Genomic DNA, 21914 nt, shown 5'->3' on the forward strand with positions numbered 1-21914 from the left:
TCTTTCTTTCTTTCTTTCTTTCTTTCTTTCTTTCTTTCTTTCTTTCTCTTTCTTTCTTTCTTTCTTTCTTTCTCTTTCTTTCTTTCTTTCTTTCTTTTCTTTCTTTCTTTTTCTTTCTTTCTTTATTTTTTAAGATTTTATTTATTTATTTGAGAGAGAGAGTGAGAGAGAGAGAGAGAGCACAAGACGGGGGAGCGGGAGAGGGAGAAGCAGACTCCCTGCTGAGCAGGGAGCCCGATGCGGGACTCGATCCCGGGACTCCAGGATCATGACCTGAGCCGAAGGCAGTTGCTTAACTAACTGAGCCACCCAGGCGCCCCTGTTTCTTTTTTTAAATTTCATTTTATTTTTAAGTAATCTCCACACCCATCATGGGGCTCAAACTCACAACCCCAAGATCTAGAGTTCCATGCTCCACCGACTGAGGCAGTCAGGCGCCCCCTGATTTTAGCTGCTGCTTAATGTCTCTCCCGCCTTGACTGTCATCTCTGAGGACAGAGAGCATGTCTGCTTTTCACTACTTTCCCCTGATACTTTGCATAGTCCTCAGCACACAGTAGGCACTGCACGGATATTTCTTAAATGATGGGAACAGGGCCCTTGTTTGTTCTCAGCTGCATCTCCCATGCCCAGAGCACAGCTTAGCACACAGTAAGTCCTCAGTCACTATTTATTGAAGGGATGGATGGAGGATTTGCCAGAGAATGACATCCTTTGCTCGTAAATAATAGGTGACTGATAAAACCCCAGAGGCAGAGGTGGTGTGGATGCTGGGTTTTCTGAGAAAACTCACTCCTAACAGCCACTGAGTTCATTTAAGCCTCAGACACTGTGTGCGGGGCTTACCCTGCACCATTTTATCTCAGGAATCCTAGAAGTTGGATGTTATTGTGCTACCCATTATACAGAAAAGTTGGAGGTACAGAGAGGGCAAGCTCCTGACCCAGGGTCACACAGATGTTAGTAGAGGAGGCAGCTTGTTCTGAAGTTTGAGCTCACAACTTTTCCTGTACGTATTTACATCTTAAAGGGAAGTACTTTTAAAAACAATGATTTATTTAGGGGCGCCTGGGTGGCTCAGTCGGTTAAGCGGCTGCCTTCGGCTCAGGTCATGATCCTGGGGTCCTGGGATCGAGCCCCGCATCGGGCTCCCTGCTCCGCGGAGAGCCTGCTTCTCCCTCTCCCTCTGCCTGCCACTCTGCCTACTTGTGCTCTCTCTCTATCTGTCAAATAAATAAAATCTTTAAAAAAAAAAAATAAAAACAATGATTTATTTAACAGAAATACTCTTTTACAGGGGACATTTTTATCTTGAGCGAGGAGCCTATCAGGAACACACTTTTGACAGGAACATTGCTGGAGCACCTAAAGTCACAGTGGGGTGAGTGTGAGCACCAAGGAGGGTGTAGGGGAGCAAATTTTGCCACCCCAAGATATGCGCCTTTGGCATACTGATTATCTTAAGCTGGTTATTTTTAAGAAACTGCAGACACAAGGGAAGCTCTGAAAACAGAATTTACCCTTTTGTAAGTGTGTTTTCGTCTCATTACCAGAAAGAGGGAGATGGCTGACTCTAAATCTCTAGAAACTGTTATCAATAGCGACAGCATGGACTTAAATCTACTCTTGTTTACCGTGCTTTCCCCAGTAACCTCCCATAACTTACCTCCCACCCCCAACATCTTCTCTCGTCTTTAGCTGGAGATGGTATTTAGGGTGATGGCTTAGGCCACTGCAGGGAGTTACTCAGTTTTCCTGGGCCTCTCATGTAGACAGGCAGTATGCACATTATTAAACTTTTTTGTTTGTTTTTCTCCTGTTAATTTGTCTTATGTCAACTTAATTTCCAGACCAGCCAAAAGAATCTTGCAGGGTGGAGGAGGGACATTACTTACACCTCTGAATGCACAATCGAGGCCACTGCCCCGGTGTCAACTGTAGATGTTCCCTTTATCTACCACCTGATGTCATACAGGTCCAGGCCTTGAGGATGCCACAGTTCTCAGCCTTGGCGAGCATCAGCATCCCTTGGGAGCTTGCCAAGGAGGCATGTCCCCAGGCCCCCTCCTGGGGTCTGAATGAGAATCTCTAGGGGCAGGGCTAGAGAATCTGCATGTTTGTTTGTTTGTTTTTTAAAGATTTTATTTATTTATTTGAGAGAGAGAGAGAAAGCATGAGAGGGGGGAGGGTCAGAGGGAGAAGTGGACTCCCCGCTGAGCAGGGAGCTTAATGCAGGACACTATCTGGATCCTGGAACTCTAGGATCATGACCTGAGCCGAAGGCAGACACTTAACTGACTGAGCCACCCAGGAGCCCGAGAATCTGCATGTTTAACAAGATTCCTCAAGCTGGTCCTAATGCCAGCGGCCACAGACCACACATGGAGAAACTCCTCTAGGAAGTGAGCCAGTGCTGGGTGTTTAGAATACGAGAAGTGAAGGCCCACCTCCACATCATGTTAAATGCTCATGGGATTCATCTTCAGTGAGAGGCTAGGGTCTGGGGTGGGGGAGTGGTGAAGAGACTCATCCACTGGTATTTTTACCTCTTCTTAGTGCCCTACCGCAGTTGTAATCCAAAGACATGACAATTCAAGTGGGGTTCATCTTGCAAATTTTTCTTCCCATGTCCCAGTTTGCATTAGGATTCCCTTTTCCTGAAAGTGGCTTATAAACCCAGATTTCTGCGACAGTCATCGCCTCCCCTCAACCCCCGCCCTAGTTTGGTAAATTAAACCTTCTAAAAATGTATCAATGTCAGGCTCCAGTGACTAATCCATCCCGAATGCAGGAAGGACGGGGGGTGAGGCATAATCCCCCCTAATCCGGTTATGTGCTGCCCACCCATCTCTAGGCTGTGTGCCTATCTTGGTAAACTTTGGTTTGTGACGCAGTGTGGAAGAGATCCTTGAAGCATATGGAGTGCCAAGTAGGTATTAAATTCTGGCCCTTGGTTCCTCAAGAAGACTAGCAACTCAAAAGCAAGTCAAACTTGTCAGCGAAATCCAGGACCATTTCTGTGTGCCTGACAACTTAAGAGCACTTGCAGGAAAGCATTCAGGGGCACCAGCAAAGAGGATTAGACAGAAGAGACTAACTCCCAAGAGAAAGATTTAGAAGAACCACTGCCCCCACCAGATTATTTAGCTGAGCACAGAAGGAGCATGGGTGTTTGAATTCAGATTCTCAAATACAACGCAGTTCTTACATAGGGATGATGAGCAATTATTTTTCACTTCGAAGCAAAGCAAGATGATGGACTTAAAGAACCTTCCAGTCCAAAGGACTGGGTTTTTAGCTGATTTTTCTACCCCAGTCTCCTTTTGACATGTGTCTGTCCTAGCCTGAAATCTGCATCACAGACAGTACCTGGACCCATGATAACGTTCCAGAAGGTCTTTCCTCCAACACTAGATTAGTGTCAGAGTTCCAGGAGATGGTATGTCAGCTGTACTTCAGTAAACCAGATAAATAAATTAAAAGAACTCTAGCTGACATGTTCAGATTTACTCACACTGAAGCAGAACATGAGGGAAGAAGTATAAGCTGGGAATAAGAGAAAAGTTGGCAAGTCAGCTCTCCATGCCCACTGCCTCAGGGACAAGCCCTCCAGGTAATGTGACATCCTCCCTGCTGTGGCAGCAGGTAACACTCACCTGGCTCTTACCATGTTATAGGAATGGTTCTCAGTACCCTACAAAGGTGATGGTCACAGCACTGCAAGTAATCCTGAGGCAGGTGCTGTAATTATCCCAATTGTACTGACGAGGAAACAGTCACAGAGACGCTAAATGACGTTGCCCGAGGACACAGAGCTAATTAGCGGGACAGCTGGGATTTGGACTCAGGGAGCCTGGGCACAGAGCTGCACCATTAACCATGATGCCACCCTGCCTTTTGTAAAATGACACGGCCATGACAGGACGCGACATGGTACTGTAGAGTTCCTCGCGTGGATATAAACATTTTATGTGCTGCCGTTTGTGACCATATCTCAAGTTTAGTCATGACTCGAACTGTTACATTCAGAGACCCTTATTTCTCCCACTGGGAAAGATGGAACCATTGACATCTGAACAAATTGCCTTTAAGACTCAAGTTATGGATCTCCTTGGAGTTTGTGTCGTGACTTGAAACAGAGCCCTAGAAGTTGTCCCCAGGGCTGAGAAACATGACTCAATTGCACTCTGAATTTATTCATCTGCTTCCACACCTGGATCCATCCCCACATCCCCTTCCCTGGCCCTGCTTCCCGAGGGGATGAAGCTGGGTTGCTTTGCTAGTCATTTCTTCTGCTGCCTCCTTGTTAGGGCATGGCCTGGGCATCCAGGATTTAAGGGAGGAAGGATTGACTAATGGCATCTGGCATCTGTTTCATCTTCCAGTGGCAGGCGTGGAAACATTTGTCTCGGCGACTGCGGGTGGCACCAGTGTGGACTGCCACAGCTCTCCATTTGCTGGGGGGTATTCAGCCAGGACATAGAGGAAGCCCCCCAGGGCTGCCACAGCCATGGCTGTGTTGTGGGAGGAACAGCCATCTGGGGAGAGAGAGAGTCCTCCCTGTGACTACTGTGTGGTGGCCACAGTTCCATTATGAGTGCTTTTCGGATGCTTCCCCAGCCAGCCAGATCCTGGGCCAGGCACCCATCCACCAGCTGCTATGAGTGCTGGCCACTAATGACTCCCTTCTCCGTAGAAATGACCCCAGCCAGTTGGAGCCTCCTCATCAGGGAGGTTATGCCTCCTCCCAGTGCCTTATTAATACAGGACACAAAAGCCCAGCCTCCCATCTCAGGGGGGTGACTCAGGTACGATTTCCACTCCAGAGCTGCCCTCCCCTGGGATCTGACCTGAGGCCACACCCTTGTCTAACTCCTTCCCACCTCCCCTTGCTCTCAAACCTTCTAGGACAGCACTCTATTGCCTGTTTTTGCAGACAGGGAAACCGAGGCTCAGGTAGCAGAGCTGAGCTCCGCAGCCCTAGGGGCTCCACAGCTCATTTCTTGACCTTGATAGCCTCTCTCATTGCTGCCTTAGTCTTGCCTGGTCCCAGGTGACCCAGAGCACCTTCCCGACACCGGCCTGAGGCAAGAACACCTTAGATGTTACTTAGTTCCCTAAACCCAAAGTAGGCCACCCATCCTGTGTTTCTGAGCAGGTGGGAGGGAGCCAGGACTTTTCTCTCCCCTCACAGTCTTGGAGAAGGGAAGGACCCCAGCTAGGGCCTTTGGAGGGAGGGAGAATGCAGGTTTCAAGAAGGCTAATTACCCACCCCAGCAGCTCATGCTGTCCTATGCCAAATACCATGGAGCGTGCTTTGTATAGTGATCTGATACTAACCCCCAAGAGCTCTATGAAGGCGGCACTGTTAGGTCCCTATCTTACAGATAAAGAAACTGAGGCTCAGAGAGGTTGAGTGACCCCCACCGTGAGGAAGAAGCAGATTCGAACTCTGACAGCATGATTTCAAATCCTGTGCTCCACATCTCCATGCTGGCTTCCCCCTGGTCCATGGGTGTGCAGGGGGTGTGCACCAGAAGGAAAGAAAGCACCACTGCCTTCTGGGCAGTTTTCCAGACTTGTCAATCTGCAGGGCCCAAGAAGGACCTCGGGCCTTTCTGCAGCTCCCTCTCCAGCCCTCAGGTCGGTCCTACAGTCCAGCTGTCTGCCTCTAGGGGGCAGCCTACCAGCTGGCCATGGGTAGCCACAGGCCCCTGTGTCAGGGGCCTCTGGAAATCTCCTGAGAACTTCTCACCCTTCCCCAGCCCAGCCTTTGGATTTGGGCTTCCACTCCCTTCTCTTGTCTACCTGCAGGCAGATGATGAGGCTACAGTGGGGCTCATGGGGAGACATTTAGTTACTGGGATCGTTTACCAACCTATGCTGGGCATCTACTAAGGGGGCTGGCTATTCTACCTCCTTTCCTGCTTCTGTCTTGCAGTTATTTATTTTTATTAATAAAAAAATCAGGTCTTCTCTTCCTTCTTTATCCCTCCCTCCCTCCCATATTAAATCTTGCCTATCTTCCCTTCTCCATATAACTATATCTGACTCTCGGTTTCTCTACACTGGTGGACTGATCACATAAGTTATCATCTCAACCAGGACACTTTGAGGAGGAAAGGGGGCACTATTCATAATGGCTCCAGGACAAGAGGTGTAAGCTGGGGACATCCGGACACGTGGCCATGGGGATTGCACTGGTCACTTGCGGGTTGGCTCAGATTCCCTCCTGCCCTTTTTCGCTCCAAACCACAGTGCACTGACCCTTCCAAACTACATTTCCCAGGATGCCTTACTCATCAGCTTCTGGTTAGGTTTGAGCAATAGCAAACACAGGCTGAAAGAGGACAGAAGACGGGGTATTTCTCCCCGTCTTTGCCTCCTCCATGTCCAACCCCTGCAGGCTCTGCTAACCCCACCTTGCTCCACAGTCCCTCCAGCTCTGCCTCCGGGGAGAGTAGTGGCTTCTTGCAGTGGTTAATCTCTGGGTTTTCTCACTTTTCTGGGTTCACCTCTTGGAACACCTCTGAGAAGAGTTCCCTACATTAAATTCCCTCTGCCTCAAGTTCCTGGTGCAGGTTCTGGTTTTCTGACTTGACCTTGACGGAGAGGGGGTGATCTCTGTGATTTTCAGTAACACGCTGCAACTTCTTTTATGTTCCTTTTCCTGGAGACAAGATCTCTGGACTCCCACTTCTTACCCTGCCCTCCACTTCCCAGACCCAGCCCTGAAGGGATGGCAAGGCACATTTCCACTGACGTCAATCTGTGTGCAGCCTTTCTGGGGTGTCTTGGTTTCATGCCCAGAAGGCTCCCGGGTATTTTCATTACCTGTAAATTGTTTTTCTCGCCTCTTCACTCTTCTCAAAATATGCTGTTGGCGTTGAATGGCTTTTGATAATTCATCTTCAGCAGCTGGGAGAAGAGTAGGAAAGTGACCTTCTTGAGATGGGTTTTCACACATTACTCACCAAACCTCCCCCCCTCACAACACCTCAAGCAACTCAGGTCTTCTCTTGAATCTGGAGGTCCTTCCAGAAGGTTCCTTGAGTGCCTGTCTGCAGATCCTTACACACTGCCTAAATTTGTCATCTACTGATGTTTCTCCAGTTGTAGTCCCCCAACCACCCACATCAGAACAGCAGGAGGAGCTTCTTAAAAATGCAAGTTCCACAGGCCCACCTTCTACCTGCTGAATCTGTAGGTCTGGGGCCTGAGAATCTGCATTTTTATCGACTCCTCAGTTTTGAGAACAGACGCTCTTATTTCAAAAGCTTTGCCTCCTTGAGCATCCCAAGCTTCAGCATTTATTGGGAGCTGCCTCTGTACCATGCACAGGACAGGTGCTTTCCCATATATTATGTCTACTCTTCACAGTTCAGGAAGGAGATTATTATACTAATTTATTTACAGATGAGGAAATCAAGGCTTAGCGAGGTGAAGTGACTTACTGCAAAGAGGACCAGCTGCCCAGTATCACACAGCTGGAAAGGGGCTGTGTCCTCTCTGCCTCTGCTTCTATGTCACCTGCTCCAGGCGTCTCCCCTGAATACTCCTGCCCAAAGAACCTTCTTCCATATTCTTTTCTTTCTCAGCCTGTTGTCTCCTTCACAGCCCTTATCAGAACTTGCAATTATCTCACTTATTGGTTAATTTAGATGGTTTCTGCCTCTCTTCTTCAGGGCCCTAGTATTCCCTGGAGCCTAGAACAGTGTCTGGTACAGAGCAGGGGCTCAGGGGATACTCACTGAAGCAATAGATTTGTTCATGCAGGTGCAGGGGGCCAACATCTTCCAATGAGACTGTCTCCCACTCTGCAAAATTTTGGCTTCCAAAGGTCCAAGCCCATTTCCATATGTGTGTGTTCACATGTGTGCTTGCATGCATATACATGTTGCGAATCTCTCTCTGAGCCACTAAGACCACTGTATCACCTTTCTTCACTTGGCCTAGAAACCCAGCCCCCTACCAGCCTCCTGCTCCCAGCCAGGGTGGAAGTGCAGCTCACCAGGCCTCCCGAAACATCCTTCCTGCGGCTTCTGCCAGTTGAGAATGGCCTCCAGCCACCGGAGCTTGTAGAAATCCAAGAAGCCACCGATTCCACAGAACATGACTGGAAGCAAAAGACCCTCTACAGGCCTGCCCCCCAGACCCACCTGCTCCCACTGCCCAAGGCTGCACAGTGCCCCCTGCCTCCTCCCGCCAGTGGGTGGGTACTCAGTGTAGTGGCTGGAAGAAGGCAGCTGCCAGGCTAGGTCCTGCCTCCCATTTAGGGCCTTCATGGGAGTCCCTTAAGAGTTAGGGTCAGTAGAGGGATCTAGACACCCAAGCCAAGGAGCAGCCACTCAGAGACCCCTTTTCTGCCTCATCTCTGAGCTAGCCTGTCAGTCCAGAGCTCCATCACTAGGTCGGCCTTTCGGGGCAGGAAGCAGTCACATCATGGCAGATAAAATATAGGATGCCCAGTTAAATTTGAGTGTCCAATAAACACAAACGCAAATTTTAAAGCATAAGCATAAATCGGAATGTTCAGGATAAACTTATACTAAAAATATATATTCAGTTTATCTGAAGTTCAAATTTACTTGGGCACCCTGTATTTTTTTTGCTAAATCTGGCAGCCCTACTGTGTGTGTGTGTGTTTGCGTGTGCAGGCACACCCCTCTGCTTTGTCCCCAGAGAGGAATGCCAGGGCTCACTGTTCTCCATGAAGATGTCCCGGGTGGGGTAGGCATATCCGATGGCCTCAGCTCTCTGGTTCAGGTCCATCATGTTGGCACAAAAGAGGTTCATGTAGTGCTGGCTCTGGCAGAACAGTCCCCCTGTGCATCCTTTCTGAGGGGAACAAACAGCCGGAAGGATGGGTGACAGACCTGCACTCTGCTATAGGGGAAGACTTGTAGTTCTGAGACGGTCTGGTAGGTGGCTGCCTTTGGGGCAGGTCTTTCCCCTTTTCCCAGAATTTCTTCCCCATTTACACCCCTGGACTGCTTGGGGCTCTGTCCCAGTGGGGGGCGGGGGGGATCAGAAAGAGCTGGGTTTGAGTCCCGGCTCATCCACTCAGGGGCTGTGTGACCTTAGCTTGCTAAGTTAACCTTTCTGAGCCTCAAGGGTCTTAGCCACAGGGAAAGGGCAATGTGTCTGGGATCTGCACCAGAGGTGCTCACTTGGATGGGTGGTACCATAGTTAGGAAGTGCCCAACACAGGCCTGACACTGGAGCGTTATAGCCATTAGCTGCCGTCACATTCAGATTCCAGGCTAACCCAGCTGGCTAGCTTCAGTGCTGCTCAAAGTGTGGGCCATAGACAGGTCTCAGGGACAGAACAGGAGATGAGAAGGGGCTTTGGCAATTTCTGTAACAATGTGTTAGAGTAGCTTTCTACCTGTTGAATCTAATAATATTCCTCGTAATTTGATTTTTATTGTATTTACAGAAATACTGGATAGTGACAGCTTGCAAATAAATAATAAAAAATTTTTTTTAAAAACCTACCTAGGGTGGGAGGATGGGTTAGCCTGGTGATGGGTATTGAGGAGGGCACGTTCTGCATGGAGCACTGGGTGTTATGCACAAACAATGAATCATGGAACACTATATCTAAAACTAATGATGTAATGTATGGGGATTAACATAACAATAAAAAAATTAAAAAAAAAAGAGAGAACAAACAGACAAAACAAAACAAAACAAAACAAAACCTACCTAAAACATTAAGTACCTTCTCAGCCAAGAATTTCTGCACATGGAATAACCTCTTTCAATGGAGATAATGAGCCTTAGCTTTCTATATGGGGAAATACATATGTTTAAAAATTATCATTATTTAGTGAAGTTTGAACTCTTGGGCTTGGAAGAGCATTGGGTGCTGCAGAGGTGGGGGTGGGGCTGGTTTGTCTTGGTTTGGTTTTCTAGAAGCTGCTATGGACCAGATGTTCTAAATCCTTTTCCATTTGTTATTGTTTACTGAGTTCTTTCTGCTGCTTCTCTTTTACTCTTTCTCTTTGTTTTCCTGATGCCTACGACCCAGTTTAGCATGCAATTCGATCTGTCCAATGAGAATCCCAAATCCTGCCCCCCCCACCCCTAGTTTGGTTCAATGTTATATCGGACAGATGGCAGGCTACTCTTACTTCTCCCTCCTGATGTCCAAAGCACAAGTCCAAAACCCTGCTTATTTTCTTGGTGTGTAGCATACAAACCACACTGCCACAAGCCCCTTTTTATCTTTCTCTCTCCTCTATGTGCGTGGCTGGCCCCCGCCGGGCACTTACCATTCTTGCCAAGAGGAAGAAGAGCAGCTGGTGGGACAGGCAGTAGCCTGAGCAGCCGGGCTTGGTCATGAGGGTCCTGCAGAAGTCTGAGAGCCTGCAGGGCTGGCTGCTGTCTGTCCTGGGGAAGAAGTGGTTCAGGCCCCAGAGAAGGGTGCCCTAAACGAAGCCTGAGGACATGGAGTCTTCCCTGGTCCCTGTTCCCCCACTAGTTATTAGAACCCCAGTAGGCTCCAGGCACCCAGCTGTGCACAAGGGGTTGCTGGATAGCACACAGGGGTACTGTGTCTTGATTTGCTAAATCAGTACTCCAGCACAGGGGAGGCGACCCTGGAGTTATCCTGGGTTGGGTGAGCTCCAGGGGGCTGTGACTTGCTATTGCTCCGTGGGACTCCCAAGTATGGTCTTTCCCGTCACTGCCCTATACAGCAGTTCTCTGAACCTAGGGCTGATTCAGGGCTGGCTCCAAGCCTACTGCACAGCAGGATGAAATGGTGAGCTTAACTCGGCTGTACTCCTGCTTGCAGAGACCTACAGCCCAGGGAGGGAGGCAAAACCCTAGACAAATGTAAATTGTATCTATGGCTACCAGTGGTGCTAGGAGAACCCGCCTACTCGGGGAGGTCAGCCTTGTGCAGTGGGGTCGGGGAAGGTTCTGGAGGAAGGATGCTGGAGGTGGCCCTGAAGTGTAAGCAGGGTTACTTAGGCAGGGGGGTGGGGTGGGGCAGGGTGGGAGGAAGCCCACAAATGCCAGCTGGGCACAGTAAAGGTTTAGAAGTGGGACAGAGTAGGTCCTTTTGGGAGTCTGACAAGAGCCCCAGGGGCTGGTTTAGAGGGGCCTGGAGACCTGGAAGGGCAGCAGGAGCTGGGGCTTTGTTCTGAGAACAACAGGAAGCTTCACACTGGGGGCGGGATGTTCAGATATGTTTTTTGAAAGGATCCCTTTGGTGTGAGAGACCAATGGGGTGTGTGTGGGGGAAGTGCAGGGAGTGGGGGGGCAGCTTAGGTGCAATGAGGGTGGGAGAGGTTGGTGTCTGGGTGGCTAGTGGGGTGGTGGCTGTGCCTGGTTTCGCACAGGGACTTAGAGAGCAAGTGGGACAGGAGGACAAGCAGGGAGCAAGTGGTTTTGGGCTTTTGGGAAGCGGGGCAAGTGCAGGGGGCCCACCCTGTTCCCAGCAGCTGCACCAGACACGAATCACTGCGTTCCTCTGAGAAGGAGTCCCGTGGTTCAAACGTGGGGTAGACCATGGAAGCATCTGTGCTGGTCCAGGCATGCGGAAGCTTCCAAAACCCAGGCTGGATGATTGGCTGGAACTCTGGTAGAGAGGTGGGGTGAGGGGAAAACACCCAGGAGCAGTGGGCCATGCCTTGCCTAACTGTACCCAGGCTCTTGCAGCCCAAGCCCAGGAATTGGGTGTCCCTGCCCAGGTAGCCCTGACCACACACAAGCCTGCTCAGGACTCTGAGCCTTGCCTGCTGGTTGCACATTATGTTTGAAACACTGAGGAAGCTCCTCTTCTAAAAAAAATTTTTTTTTTTTAATCAGTAGGAATTGGGGTGCCTGGGTGGCTCAGTCGGTTAAGCTTCTGCCTTCGGCTCAGGTCATGATCCCAAGGTCCTGGGATTGAGCCTGGAGTCTGGCTCCCTGCTAGGCAGGGAGTCTGCTTCTCCCTCTCCCTCTGCCCCTCCCCACAGCTCATGCTCTCTCTCTCTCAAATAAATAAATAAAATTTAAAACAAAAACAAAAACAGGGCGCCTGGGTGGCTCAGTTGGTTAAGCGACTGCCTTCGGCTCAGGTCATGATCCTGGAGTCCCTGGATCGAGTCCCGCATCAGGCTCCCTGCCGAGCAGGGAGCCTGCTTCTCCCTCTGACCCTCCCCCCTCTCACGTGCTCTCTCTCTCTCATTCTCTCTGTCTCAAATAAATAAATAAAATCTTAAAAAAAAAAAAAAATAAAACAAAAACAAAAACAAAAACAGATGCCAAGGGACTTCTTTTAGGGTGACACAGGTTGGGATGGTCTTAAGGGCCAGGCCTGGGAGAGAATGGGGCATGTGGAGATCAGAGCTACGTAGAGAGGGCTGGGGTGTGGTCATGTGCAGCCCGGCCATTGCTGAGAAGGAAGGGTGTGCTGGCTAATTATCTCCCCATTCACTCACACACACCTGACTGGAAGCTGGGAGTCTAGGAGGCTGGACAAGCATGAGGGGCTGGTTTTATAAGTTGCCCCCCTCTACCACCCCCAGGAATGATTCACGCCAGGCTTATAGGGTGGATCAGAGAGATACTAGCAGGATGCTATATTTAGTGCACAAAGGGCTGAATTACTTTTGAGATATCCCACTCTCTGGGACAGACCAGACCCTCCCCTCTGGTCTAGGAGGAAGGCTCCCAAGCCTGGGGTGAGCTGAACAAGGGGAGGCACGTTCCCTACTCCCAGCCACCCCCCACTCCGCCCCACCATTCACCGGAGGAGTGCCCCCAGATGCTGTGTTCCTGAAGTAATGGGACTCTACCCCCTGCTATTACCTCTTAGGTACTTGGGGTCACTCAGCTTGAGGTAGAAGATGGATCTGTGAAGGAGAGGCACTAGCTTTTCCACCAGCTTCCCCACACGCAGGCTCAGCCACTGCAGCTGGGGGTCCCGGGCCCACTTTTCCTGAACACCTTTTAGCTGCACTGGAAAAGAAAAGACTTCATTCATTCCATCAATTGACAAACCATTTGGGCAGGAAAGATTATCCTAACTTATAATGCTTAGTGAGCGTCTCTGCCTCTTCCAGTTCCTGAGAGGAAAGAATTGGCTGAACTTATTGGAAATTAGGCCTTGTGGGGCTCAGCTGGGTGATGGGGGTGGGGCTAGTGTGCTGGAAGTTGGCAGCTAAGAGTTTGATTTCTGGAGGTGGGCCTGAGTTCAGATCGTGACTCTAATATTTTCTTGTTGGGTGACCAGAGAAAGATATTTAATTTCTTTCCATTTTACTTGCTTCATCTATAAAATGGGGGTAATGATGATCCTTACTTCTTAGAGTGGGGGGTTGTAAGGATTAAATGAACTAATGCATAGAGAGGGCTTAGCATTGTCCACAGTGCAAAGTAAGCACTTAATAAAGTTTAGCTATAAGTATTAATTAGGGAGATCTAAGGTTTGCTGTACAGGAATGAGGAAGGGATTCAGATGCTGGGTGAAGAGCTGCTGTGTACAGTTGAGCAGGTTGTATACTGCACAAAGGCAGCGTATATTCCTATCATGGGTTTGTATATGTATTAAGACAATTTTCCAGCAGATGGCAGGCAAGTGACTTGAGGAAGGAGACATCTTTTTCTAATTTTCACAGAGGTGCCTTTTGGAGTAGCAGTGGTTCTGCAGGGGTGGGAGAAAATGGTGATGGTGGGGAGATAAGAGGTGGTCGAGAGAGGAGATGTGAGGGAAAGCCTCAGCACAGGGCCAAGAGGGTGAGAGATGGCCTGAGTTCAGGTAGAGAACTTTGATGGGGAGGGCGGATGAGGTTTAAGAGGGTGCTAAGCAAGTCTTGTGGGGTGATGGGCTCCGTAACACTCTTCTCCAGTCTTGGTTCTCTCCCCGCACTTGAACCTAGGCTGTCTGCTTCCGAAGACTTGTTCCAGACTGCCTGGCTCAGGTGGAGGGTATTGTGCTGGCACCCAGAAGGGGTAGCCAAGTCAGCAGTGAGGTTCACCCAATCTGGCCTCATGATGGTATATTTGTCCCTGCCTGTGCGGCTGCTGCTGCCACCTTCTGGATCACCCTCCTGGCTGGCAGGGGCAGCTGGAGGGACCCTTTTCTCTCTTAGGGTCAACGTCCACTTGCCTAGCCCCAAGCAGAAAGGATTTGGGAGATCAAAAAGTATCTTGTTGCTACTGGACCCCCCAGAACGTGAAGCTCTTCTCTCTGTCCCGGGAGGCTGAGAATGAAGATAGGACCCTCATGTGAGTGCTGTGGCAGCCAGCTGGTTTTCATACCCTTTCAAGCCCCTCCTGCACTGTATGGGGCTGACCCTCAAAACCAATAACAAATTGGGGAAATGATGGTGTGTGACCTCCAAAGCTTGGTTGTAGAAGACGTTGAGCCTTCTGCCTTGCTCTCTCTGAGGTCACTTGCTCTGGGGGAAGCCGGCGGCCATTGTGAGGGCACACAAGTAGCCGTACGGCGAGGTCACATGGTGAGTAGCTGAGGCCTCCAGGAACCTGCTAGCACTAACTTGCCAGGCCTGGGAGTGAACGGGGTGGCTCCTCCGGCCCCAGTCAAGCCTTCAGATGATCACACCCCTGGCCAACATCTTGACTCCAACCCTATGTGAGACCCTGAGCCAGAACCACCTAGACCAACTGTTCCCAGATTCCTGACCAACAGAAATGGTGAGATGGTAACTATTTTGTTGTTTTATGCAGCTAAATTCAGGGAGAATTTGTTATGCATCAGTAGGTTATTGCAAAGGGATAGGGCAGAGCTGTGGAGAGGAGAGGAGGGGGTGGCCCTGGTCTAAGGCTGTTGTGTGGTGTCGGCTTGGGCCGCCGCTTCCCTCCTTTCCAGCCACCTCGACCCTGTAGTGATTCAGACAATGGGTGCTGAGTCAGACAAAGCAGGGTTCTAAGCCCACTGCCTACACTTGCTTGCTGTGTGACCTTGGACATTCTCTAAAGCCTGTCCCCTCCTTGGTAAAAAGGGGACAATCATAATGAACTTACCTCAAGAATTGTGGGGAGAAGTCAGTGAGATACCCCACACGAGTGTTTACATTGTGCCAGTGCTTAGTGTGTACTTAGTGAACCTTATCTTTTATTATCTCATGGACCCCACAAAGCACATGGCCAAGGGAACCACCTGCCCTTCCCTTCTCTCTCCATAAGGAAACAACAGGCCCATGGGATGGCTATTGACAAAAGCCTGTTGCCTTGTTCCAGGAATGTTTATTCAACTGCTGCTTGGATGGAGCCCAGTGCTGTGCCTGGCATCTAGGGTGGTCAGAAAAGTCAATACAATGCCCACCCTCCCCTCAAGGGCTGCTAGAGCAGGTGGATTTGAGTACTAGACCCCCTGCCTATCAGCTGTGAGGCGTAGGGAGGTTACTGAACCTCTCTGTGCCTCAGAGTCCCCACCTGCAGAGAGAGCAAAACAGAGCACTTCCCTCTCTAGGCTGTTTGGCAATCACATGCAGTCAGTATCCAGGTAACATCCAAAGGCACATTTGCCAGGCCACATGCCAGGCTTTGTGGGCCCCTTCCTTTAAGAAAAAAATAGATTAGGGGCACCTGGGTGGCTCAGTCGTTAAGCGTCTGCTTTCGGCTCAGGTCATGATCCCAGGGTCCTGGGATCGAGCCCCACATCGGGCTCCCTGCTTTGCAGGAAGCCTGCTTCTCCCTCTCCCAGTACCCCCTGCTTGTGTTTCCTCTCTCGCTGTGTCTCTCTCTGTCAAATAAATAAAAAATCTTTAAAAAAAACAATAGATTAAAGTCTTACAGTCTTATGACTATATTAGGATAAAGATGGATATGTTGATATTATATATTAGAGCATTCTCCTTGATTTAAAAGTTCATTTTTATTCCTTCTGACTTTAACAGAAATCAAAACAGGGCGCCTGGGTGGGTCAGTCGGTTAAGTGTCTGCCTTCGGCTCAGGTCATGATCTCAGGGTCCTGGGATTGAGCCCCGCATCAGGCTCCCTGCTGAGTGGGGAATCTGCTTCTCCCTCTCCCTCTGCCCCTCTCCCCTGCTCATGCTCTCTCTCTCTCTCACACACACACGCTCTCTCTCAAATAAAAAAAAAAAAAGAAAAATCAAAACATTTTCATGGGCCTCTGTAAATATCCTGTGCCTAATGGGGAAGCCAGGCCTGTGGTTTATTACTATTATTCATTTCTAGAGGCATTATAAGACAGGGCTGGGATTAAATGGAGACCCTGGTCCTAGCCTGAGAGATCTTGGATCTTGGGGGTCTCCAGGATGCTGCCTGGAGGTTCAGGGATGTGGGGAGGACACCGGGAGGCCAGGCACAGAAGCAGACCTGTCCCAGAGCCCCTCCTCCTGCTGGGACCTGGAGTCCAGGTGGGTGGGGGTGGCAAGCTGCACTGGCCACCCAGAGGGGATGATGTGAAAGGGGGGCCAGCCAGAGCTCCAGGCTGATACCAAGTCAGCTCTTTGTCGCTTAGGTCAAGGTGGCCTTCAGAGAGGAGCTTCCTGCAACCTGAAGTGTGTGTTGCATGGTTCCCTGTTTGCCTTGGCCTATTGCCAGGTCTTCTAGAGGATCTTATATCCCTGAAAGCTGAACAAACACTTGGCTCTTTTCTTGGAGCCTTCAGGTGGCTTTGGCTGGAAGTGGGGGAATGGAGTTGGAGCCTGATCTTGAGGGTTCCTGGTTTTGTCCACAGCTGCCCTCCCATAAATGCCCCTTGAAAGGGCACACTCCCTCTGCCCATCTTGTTCATGACATATCAGGATTAGCACTGTCAAACGAATCATTTCCTCCCAGGAAAATAATAATTTCCAAATCTTTTCCCATGTGGTTTCTGAATCCTTTTTGCTTCTAAAATAATTGAGTATAGCAGGGCCTCAAAACACCCAAAAGGAGCAAGCCTTCCAGCAGAGCAAGGAGGTGACTGGCTGAGAACTGGTTTTCCGGTGGCCAGTCCAGGAGAACGAGAGTGCACCCACCTTCCAGCACCCGGAACCCCACCACGCCGTCTAGGTTGATTTCAGGCAGCCTCTTCTTCAGGAAGGAGGTGGCTCTCTCCAGCGCTGAGAGGATTAGGCCCACGATGGCGGCCTTGCCCTCTGGGGTGTCCGGTGGTGCCAGTGGGGAGGGCTGCAGAGGTGGTGGTGTTGCCATCAGCAAGAGCAGGAGCGTGAGCCCTGGGCTGGACATGGCTGGTCCGCTGCCTGAGGCTGGTCGAGTGGTTCAGCCTCGGGCAGCCCACCCCCACATACCCTCCTCCTGTCCCTTCCTCCTTGTCCCTCCCCTGCAGAGCTGGAGACAATTGGCGGGTGGGGCTGACCCAGCAGCTTGGGGTGGCCTGGGCAGAGGGCCATGGGAATGGCCGCTGGAGGGGTCTGCCTGCGGGGGGTGGGTGGGGGTGTGGGCAGCGGTCAGGCCAGCCCTGGAGTGGAGACAGCTGGCTGCAAGGTCCCACCCTTTCCTCTTCATTCCTGATTCTCCAGGCCCATGGGCTACATCTTGGATCTACCAATTGCAGTTATACTCCAGAAATCTAAAGCACAGAAACTTAAAGGTTTTTGCTTTTTGTTTTTTTTTTTAAATACGTTTGGGATAAGCTTGTTTGAAGGCACATCTACCAGAACTGACAGAAGATTCCTTAGGGCATCTCCTGCCCAGTAGAAACAGAATATGAGCTGCAAAGGCAAGCCACGTGGGCACTTAAATATTTTCTAGTAGCCCCAGCGTGGAGCTCAACAGGGGGCCCAAACTCACAACCCTAAGGTCAAGACCCGAGCTGAAATCAAGAGTCGGACACTTCACTGACTGAGCCACCCAGTGCCCCAGGTGAAATGAATTTTAATGATCTATTTTATTTGAACCAGTGGATCCAAAACATCATTTCAACTTGTAATCAATATCAAATGAGTAACTTTGTAACATTTTTTTATTTTATATATTTTTAAGATTTTTTATTTATTTGAGAGAGAGAGAGAGAGCGAGCATGGGAAGGGGGAGGGTCAGAGGGAGAAGCAGACTCCCCGCCAAGCAGGGAGCCCCATGTGGGACTCGATCCCGGGACTCCAGGATCATGACTCGAGCTGAAGGCAGTCGCTTAACCGACTGAGCCACCCAGGCGCCCCTGTAACATTTTTTTAAAATATCAGTTTTCTCAAATGAAGTCTTTGAAATCTGGCATTTTATACTTGAGGCACATTTCAACACAGGCTAGCCTCATTTCAAGAGCCCGACAATCACATGCGGCTGCTGTATTGGACAGTGAAGACTTAGAGCCCTTCTTTGGCTCATTCAGTGTGAAAGCATATCTTTTTCTCTGCAGAAATTTTTTTTTAAACATTTATGCATTTATTTTAGAGAGAGAGCTCAAGCGTGGGGGGGGCAGAGGGAGAGGAGGAGGAGAGAGAGAGAGAGGGAAGCAGACTCCCCACTGAGTGGGGAGCCCCACATGGGGCTCGATCCCATGACCCCGAGATCACGACCTGAGCGAAAACCAAGAGTTGGATGTTCCACCAACTGAGCCACCCAGGTGCACCCCCTGCAGAAATTTTAATGTTGGTTTACTGGGTGCTGTCCTGAACCTTGCTGGATGGTTATATGTACATGCACCACATTGCCTTTCTAAAATCTAAAGTTCTTTTTTTTTTTTTTTTTTTTTTAAAGATTTTATTTATTTGACAGAGACAGAGATAGCGAGAGCAGGAACACAAGCAGCGGGAGTGGGAGAGGGAGAGCAGGCTTCCTGCCGAGGAGGGAGCCCGATGTGGGACTCGATCCCAGGACCCTGGGATCATGACCTGAGCTGAAGGCAGACGCTTAACGACTGAGCCACCCAGGCACCCTAAAATCTAAAGTTCTGAATGCAGAAACATATCTGGCCCCAAGAGCTTCAGTTAACAGATTACAGATCTGTAAAAAAAAATTATAAAAATACCGCCACTAAAATATGCATCTTGACTCCTTGTGGGCACGCTGTAGGTCAACCATTTAATTTCATTCTTGTCCCTCCCTCCCCCACCCCTATCAGCCTTTTTATACATTTTTTTCCTGAACATTTAAAAATGACAGCTTTATTGAGATATAATTCACATACCATAAAATTCGCCCTTTTAAAGTGTACAATTCAGCAATGTCTTTTAAAGTAGATTCACAAGGTTGCTCAACCACCACCACAGTCTGACTCTGAAACATTTTCGTTCCCCCCAAAAGAAACCCGTCCCCATTAGCAGTCACTCTCCACTCCCACCCCTGCCTCCTCAAACTGCCCAGCCTCTGGCAACCACAAATCTACCTTCAATTTCTATGGATTTGCCCATTCTGGACATTTCATAGAAATGGGGAATTATTTAACATGTGACCTTTTGTGTCTGACTGCCTTCATTCAGCATAATGTTTTCCAGGTTCATCCATGTTGTAGCATGAATCAGGACTTCATTCCTTTTTATGGCTGAGTAACATCCCATTGTATGGCTAGATCACATTATGTCCTATTCATTCATCAGTTGATGGACATATGAGTTGTTTCCATCTTTCCGCTATTGTGATTAATGCTACAATAAACATTTGTTTGTAAGTTTTTGTTTCAACACCCGTCTTCGGTTTTCTTGGGGATATACCTAGGATGCAGTTGCTGGATCCTGTGATGACTCTATGTTTGCCTTACTGAGGAACCACCAAAATATTTTCCACAGGGGCTGCATCATCTGACATTCCTACCAGTGATGTATGAGGGTTCCTCATGTTTTTGTGTGGTCACCCCCTGACATTTTAATACTGCAGTTATACTACATCTTTGTGTACTCTATCTATATCTGTGCCTTATACATAGAGTTAAGTTTCTTTCCCTCCCCAACAACCATTTTTTATTCCCTTGGGTGCATCATTGAGAATGAATGTTCCAGGTGAAGTTTGTCACTATCATCACTTCAGTTAATCCTTACAACAGCCTCTGAAGTGGGTCCTATTCTTTCTTTTTTTTTTTTTAAGATTTTATTTATTTAGGGGCGCTTGGGTGGCTCAGATGGTTAAGTGTCTGCCTTCGGCTCAGGTCATGGCCCCAGGGTCCTGGGATCGAGCCCTGCATCAGGCTCCCTGCTCCTCAGGAAGCCTGCTTCTCCCTCTTCCACTCCCCCTGCTTGTGTTCCCTCTCTCGCTGTGTATCTCTCTGTCAAATAAATAAATAAAATCTTTAAAACAAAACAAAACAAAAGATTTTATTTATTTACCTGAGAGAAAGCAAGAGAGAGAGAGCACAAAGGGAGAGGGAGAGGAAGAAGCAGACTCCCCACTGAGCAGGGAGCCCAATGTGGGGCTCGATCCCAGGATTCTCAGATCATGACCTGAGCCAAAGGCAGATGCTTAACCGACTGAGCTGCCCAGGCATGCAAGTGGGTCCTATTCTTATCCCCTTTTATAACTTAAAATCTGAGGCTCTAGGGGACAGGGTAAATGACTTCTTGTGACCTAGTGTCTCACAGCTAGTATGAGGTGATGCAGGAATTCCAACGCCTGAGTCCACATCTTAACCATCAGGTGATCCTGCTAGGGTTCAACCTCTGGTCTCTGGAAGGGGAAACAATACCCTCCTGACCTTTGGAAGGACTGAATTTCACATGTGATGTATGTCAAATGGGCAGGCAGCACCTCTGGCTGTTGATGCATCTTGCTCCTTTCTCCCTAGAGAAGCAATCCCGACTCCTTTGCCAACCAGGGTTTCATCTTCTAGAGCACAGCATTTACTCTTGGTTTGTCATAACCATGGCACCTGGTCCTTATCCTCTTAGATCATCAGAGCAGGAGGGGCTGTCTGAGATGGGAAGTCCCCTCCTTTAATTACAGGTCAGGAAAGTCAACTGATGGAGAATGACTTGCTCAAGATCATGAAACCCACAAGGCTGAGGTCTCCAGATCCCAGCTGCATCCCACCAAAAGAGCGTGGACAGAGTGGGCAGGGTGTGTACTCCAGCCCCCAGCCCTTGCACCTGCAACTGAGGGACTAAAGAGGCTGCCCTCATCTGTCTGCCTATCCCTCCCATATTTACTCATCTTTCCTTACCCTCTTTAGCTAAATTTTCAAGCCCTGCCTGTGTCACATACTAATGGTGTGATCTTCAATGTTCTTATTGGTAAAAAAAAAAAGGACTCACAAGGCTATTGTGAGAAGCAAATGAGACACACATGCCAAGTCTTGAGCTGGGCTCTAGGGACATGGGAACCACATCTGCAAGGTGCTGCCCTGTCTAGGCTCTTATCAAAGGAGGAGGTGCTGTTTTGTTTCTTTGTCCAGTGCATGAGTGAGTGAAGCAGCTTGAGGGCAGCGAGGGTGGCTTCACCAAAATGCTCTCAATGTTTCCCAGCAAGAGGACCCCTTTCAAAGTTAAAAGGCTCTCCCATGGACACACAGTAAACTCGTGAGTGTGTCTACTTTAGGAGGTAAAATGAGAAGGTCAGTGGGAAAAATTTTCCTTAACCACATATACTTGAAATCGTTTTTAAAAAAAATTTTTTGTTATGTTAATCACCATACATTACATCATTAGTTTTTGATGTAGTGTTCCATGATTCATTGTTTGTGCATAACACCCAGTGCTCCACGCAGAACGTGCCCTCTTTAATACCCATCACCAGGCTAACCCATCCTCCTACCCCCTCCCCTCTAGAACCCTCAGTTTGTTTTTCAGAGTCCATCGTCCCTTCTTTGTCCTTTTCCCTTTCTCTTTATAAACATTTTATTCAAGTACAACATAGGTCCTGAAAAATGAAAAAGTTTGCTGCTTAATGAATTTTCTCAAAAGGACCACACCCACCTCACCAGCACCCAGATCCAGAAAGACAACATGACGAGCCCTATTCCACCAGCTCCGTATTGGTCCCCTCCCACTCACACCCCCTCCTCCAAGGCAGGTCACTCTCCTGACTTCTAACAACAAAAGGGAGTTTTTTGTTTTTTT

At 49.1% G+C, this 21914-nt stretch overlaps 1 protein-coding gene across 1 annotated transcript; it reads right to left on the bottom strand.

The window, feature by feature from the left end:
• Positions 1-4004: 4004 nt before the first annotated feature.
• CUNH16orf89 (chromosome unknown C16orf89 homolog) lies at positions 4005-17252 on the bottom strand. The gene is made up of 8 exons (XM_032397723.1): positions 16947-17252; positions 12805-12954; positions 11440-11590; positions 10278-10395; positions 8703-8838; positions 8012-8116; positions 6835-6918; positions 4005-4538 (listed from the first exon to the last, which is right to left on the bottom strand). The coding sequence occupies exons 1-8, from the start codon at positions 17155-17157 to the stop codon at positions 4375-4377; spliced, it is 1119 nt and encodes a 372-aa protein (XP_032253614.1). The 5' UTR covers positions 17158-17252; the 3' UTR covers positions 4005-4374.
• Between the last annotated feature and the right edge of the window lie 4662 nt (positions 17253-21914).

This window comes from Phoca vitulina, unplaced genomic scaffold, assembly GCF_004348235.1.
Source record: "Phoca vitulina isolate PV1807 unplaced genomic scaffold, GSC_HSeal_1.0 scaffold102, whole genome shotgun sequence".
Taxonomy (NCBI): domain Eukaryota; kingdom Metazoa; phylum Chordata; class Mammalia; order Carnivora; family Phocidae; genus Phoca; species Phoca vitulina.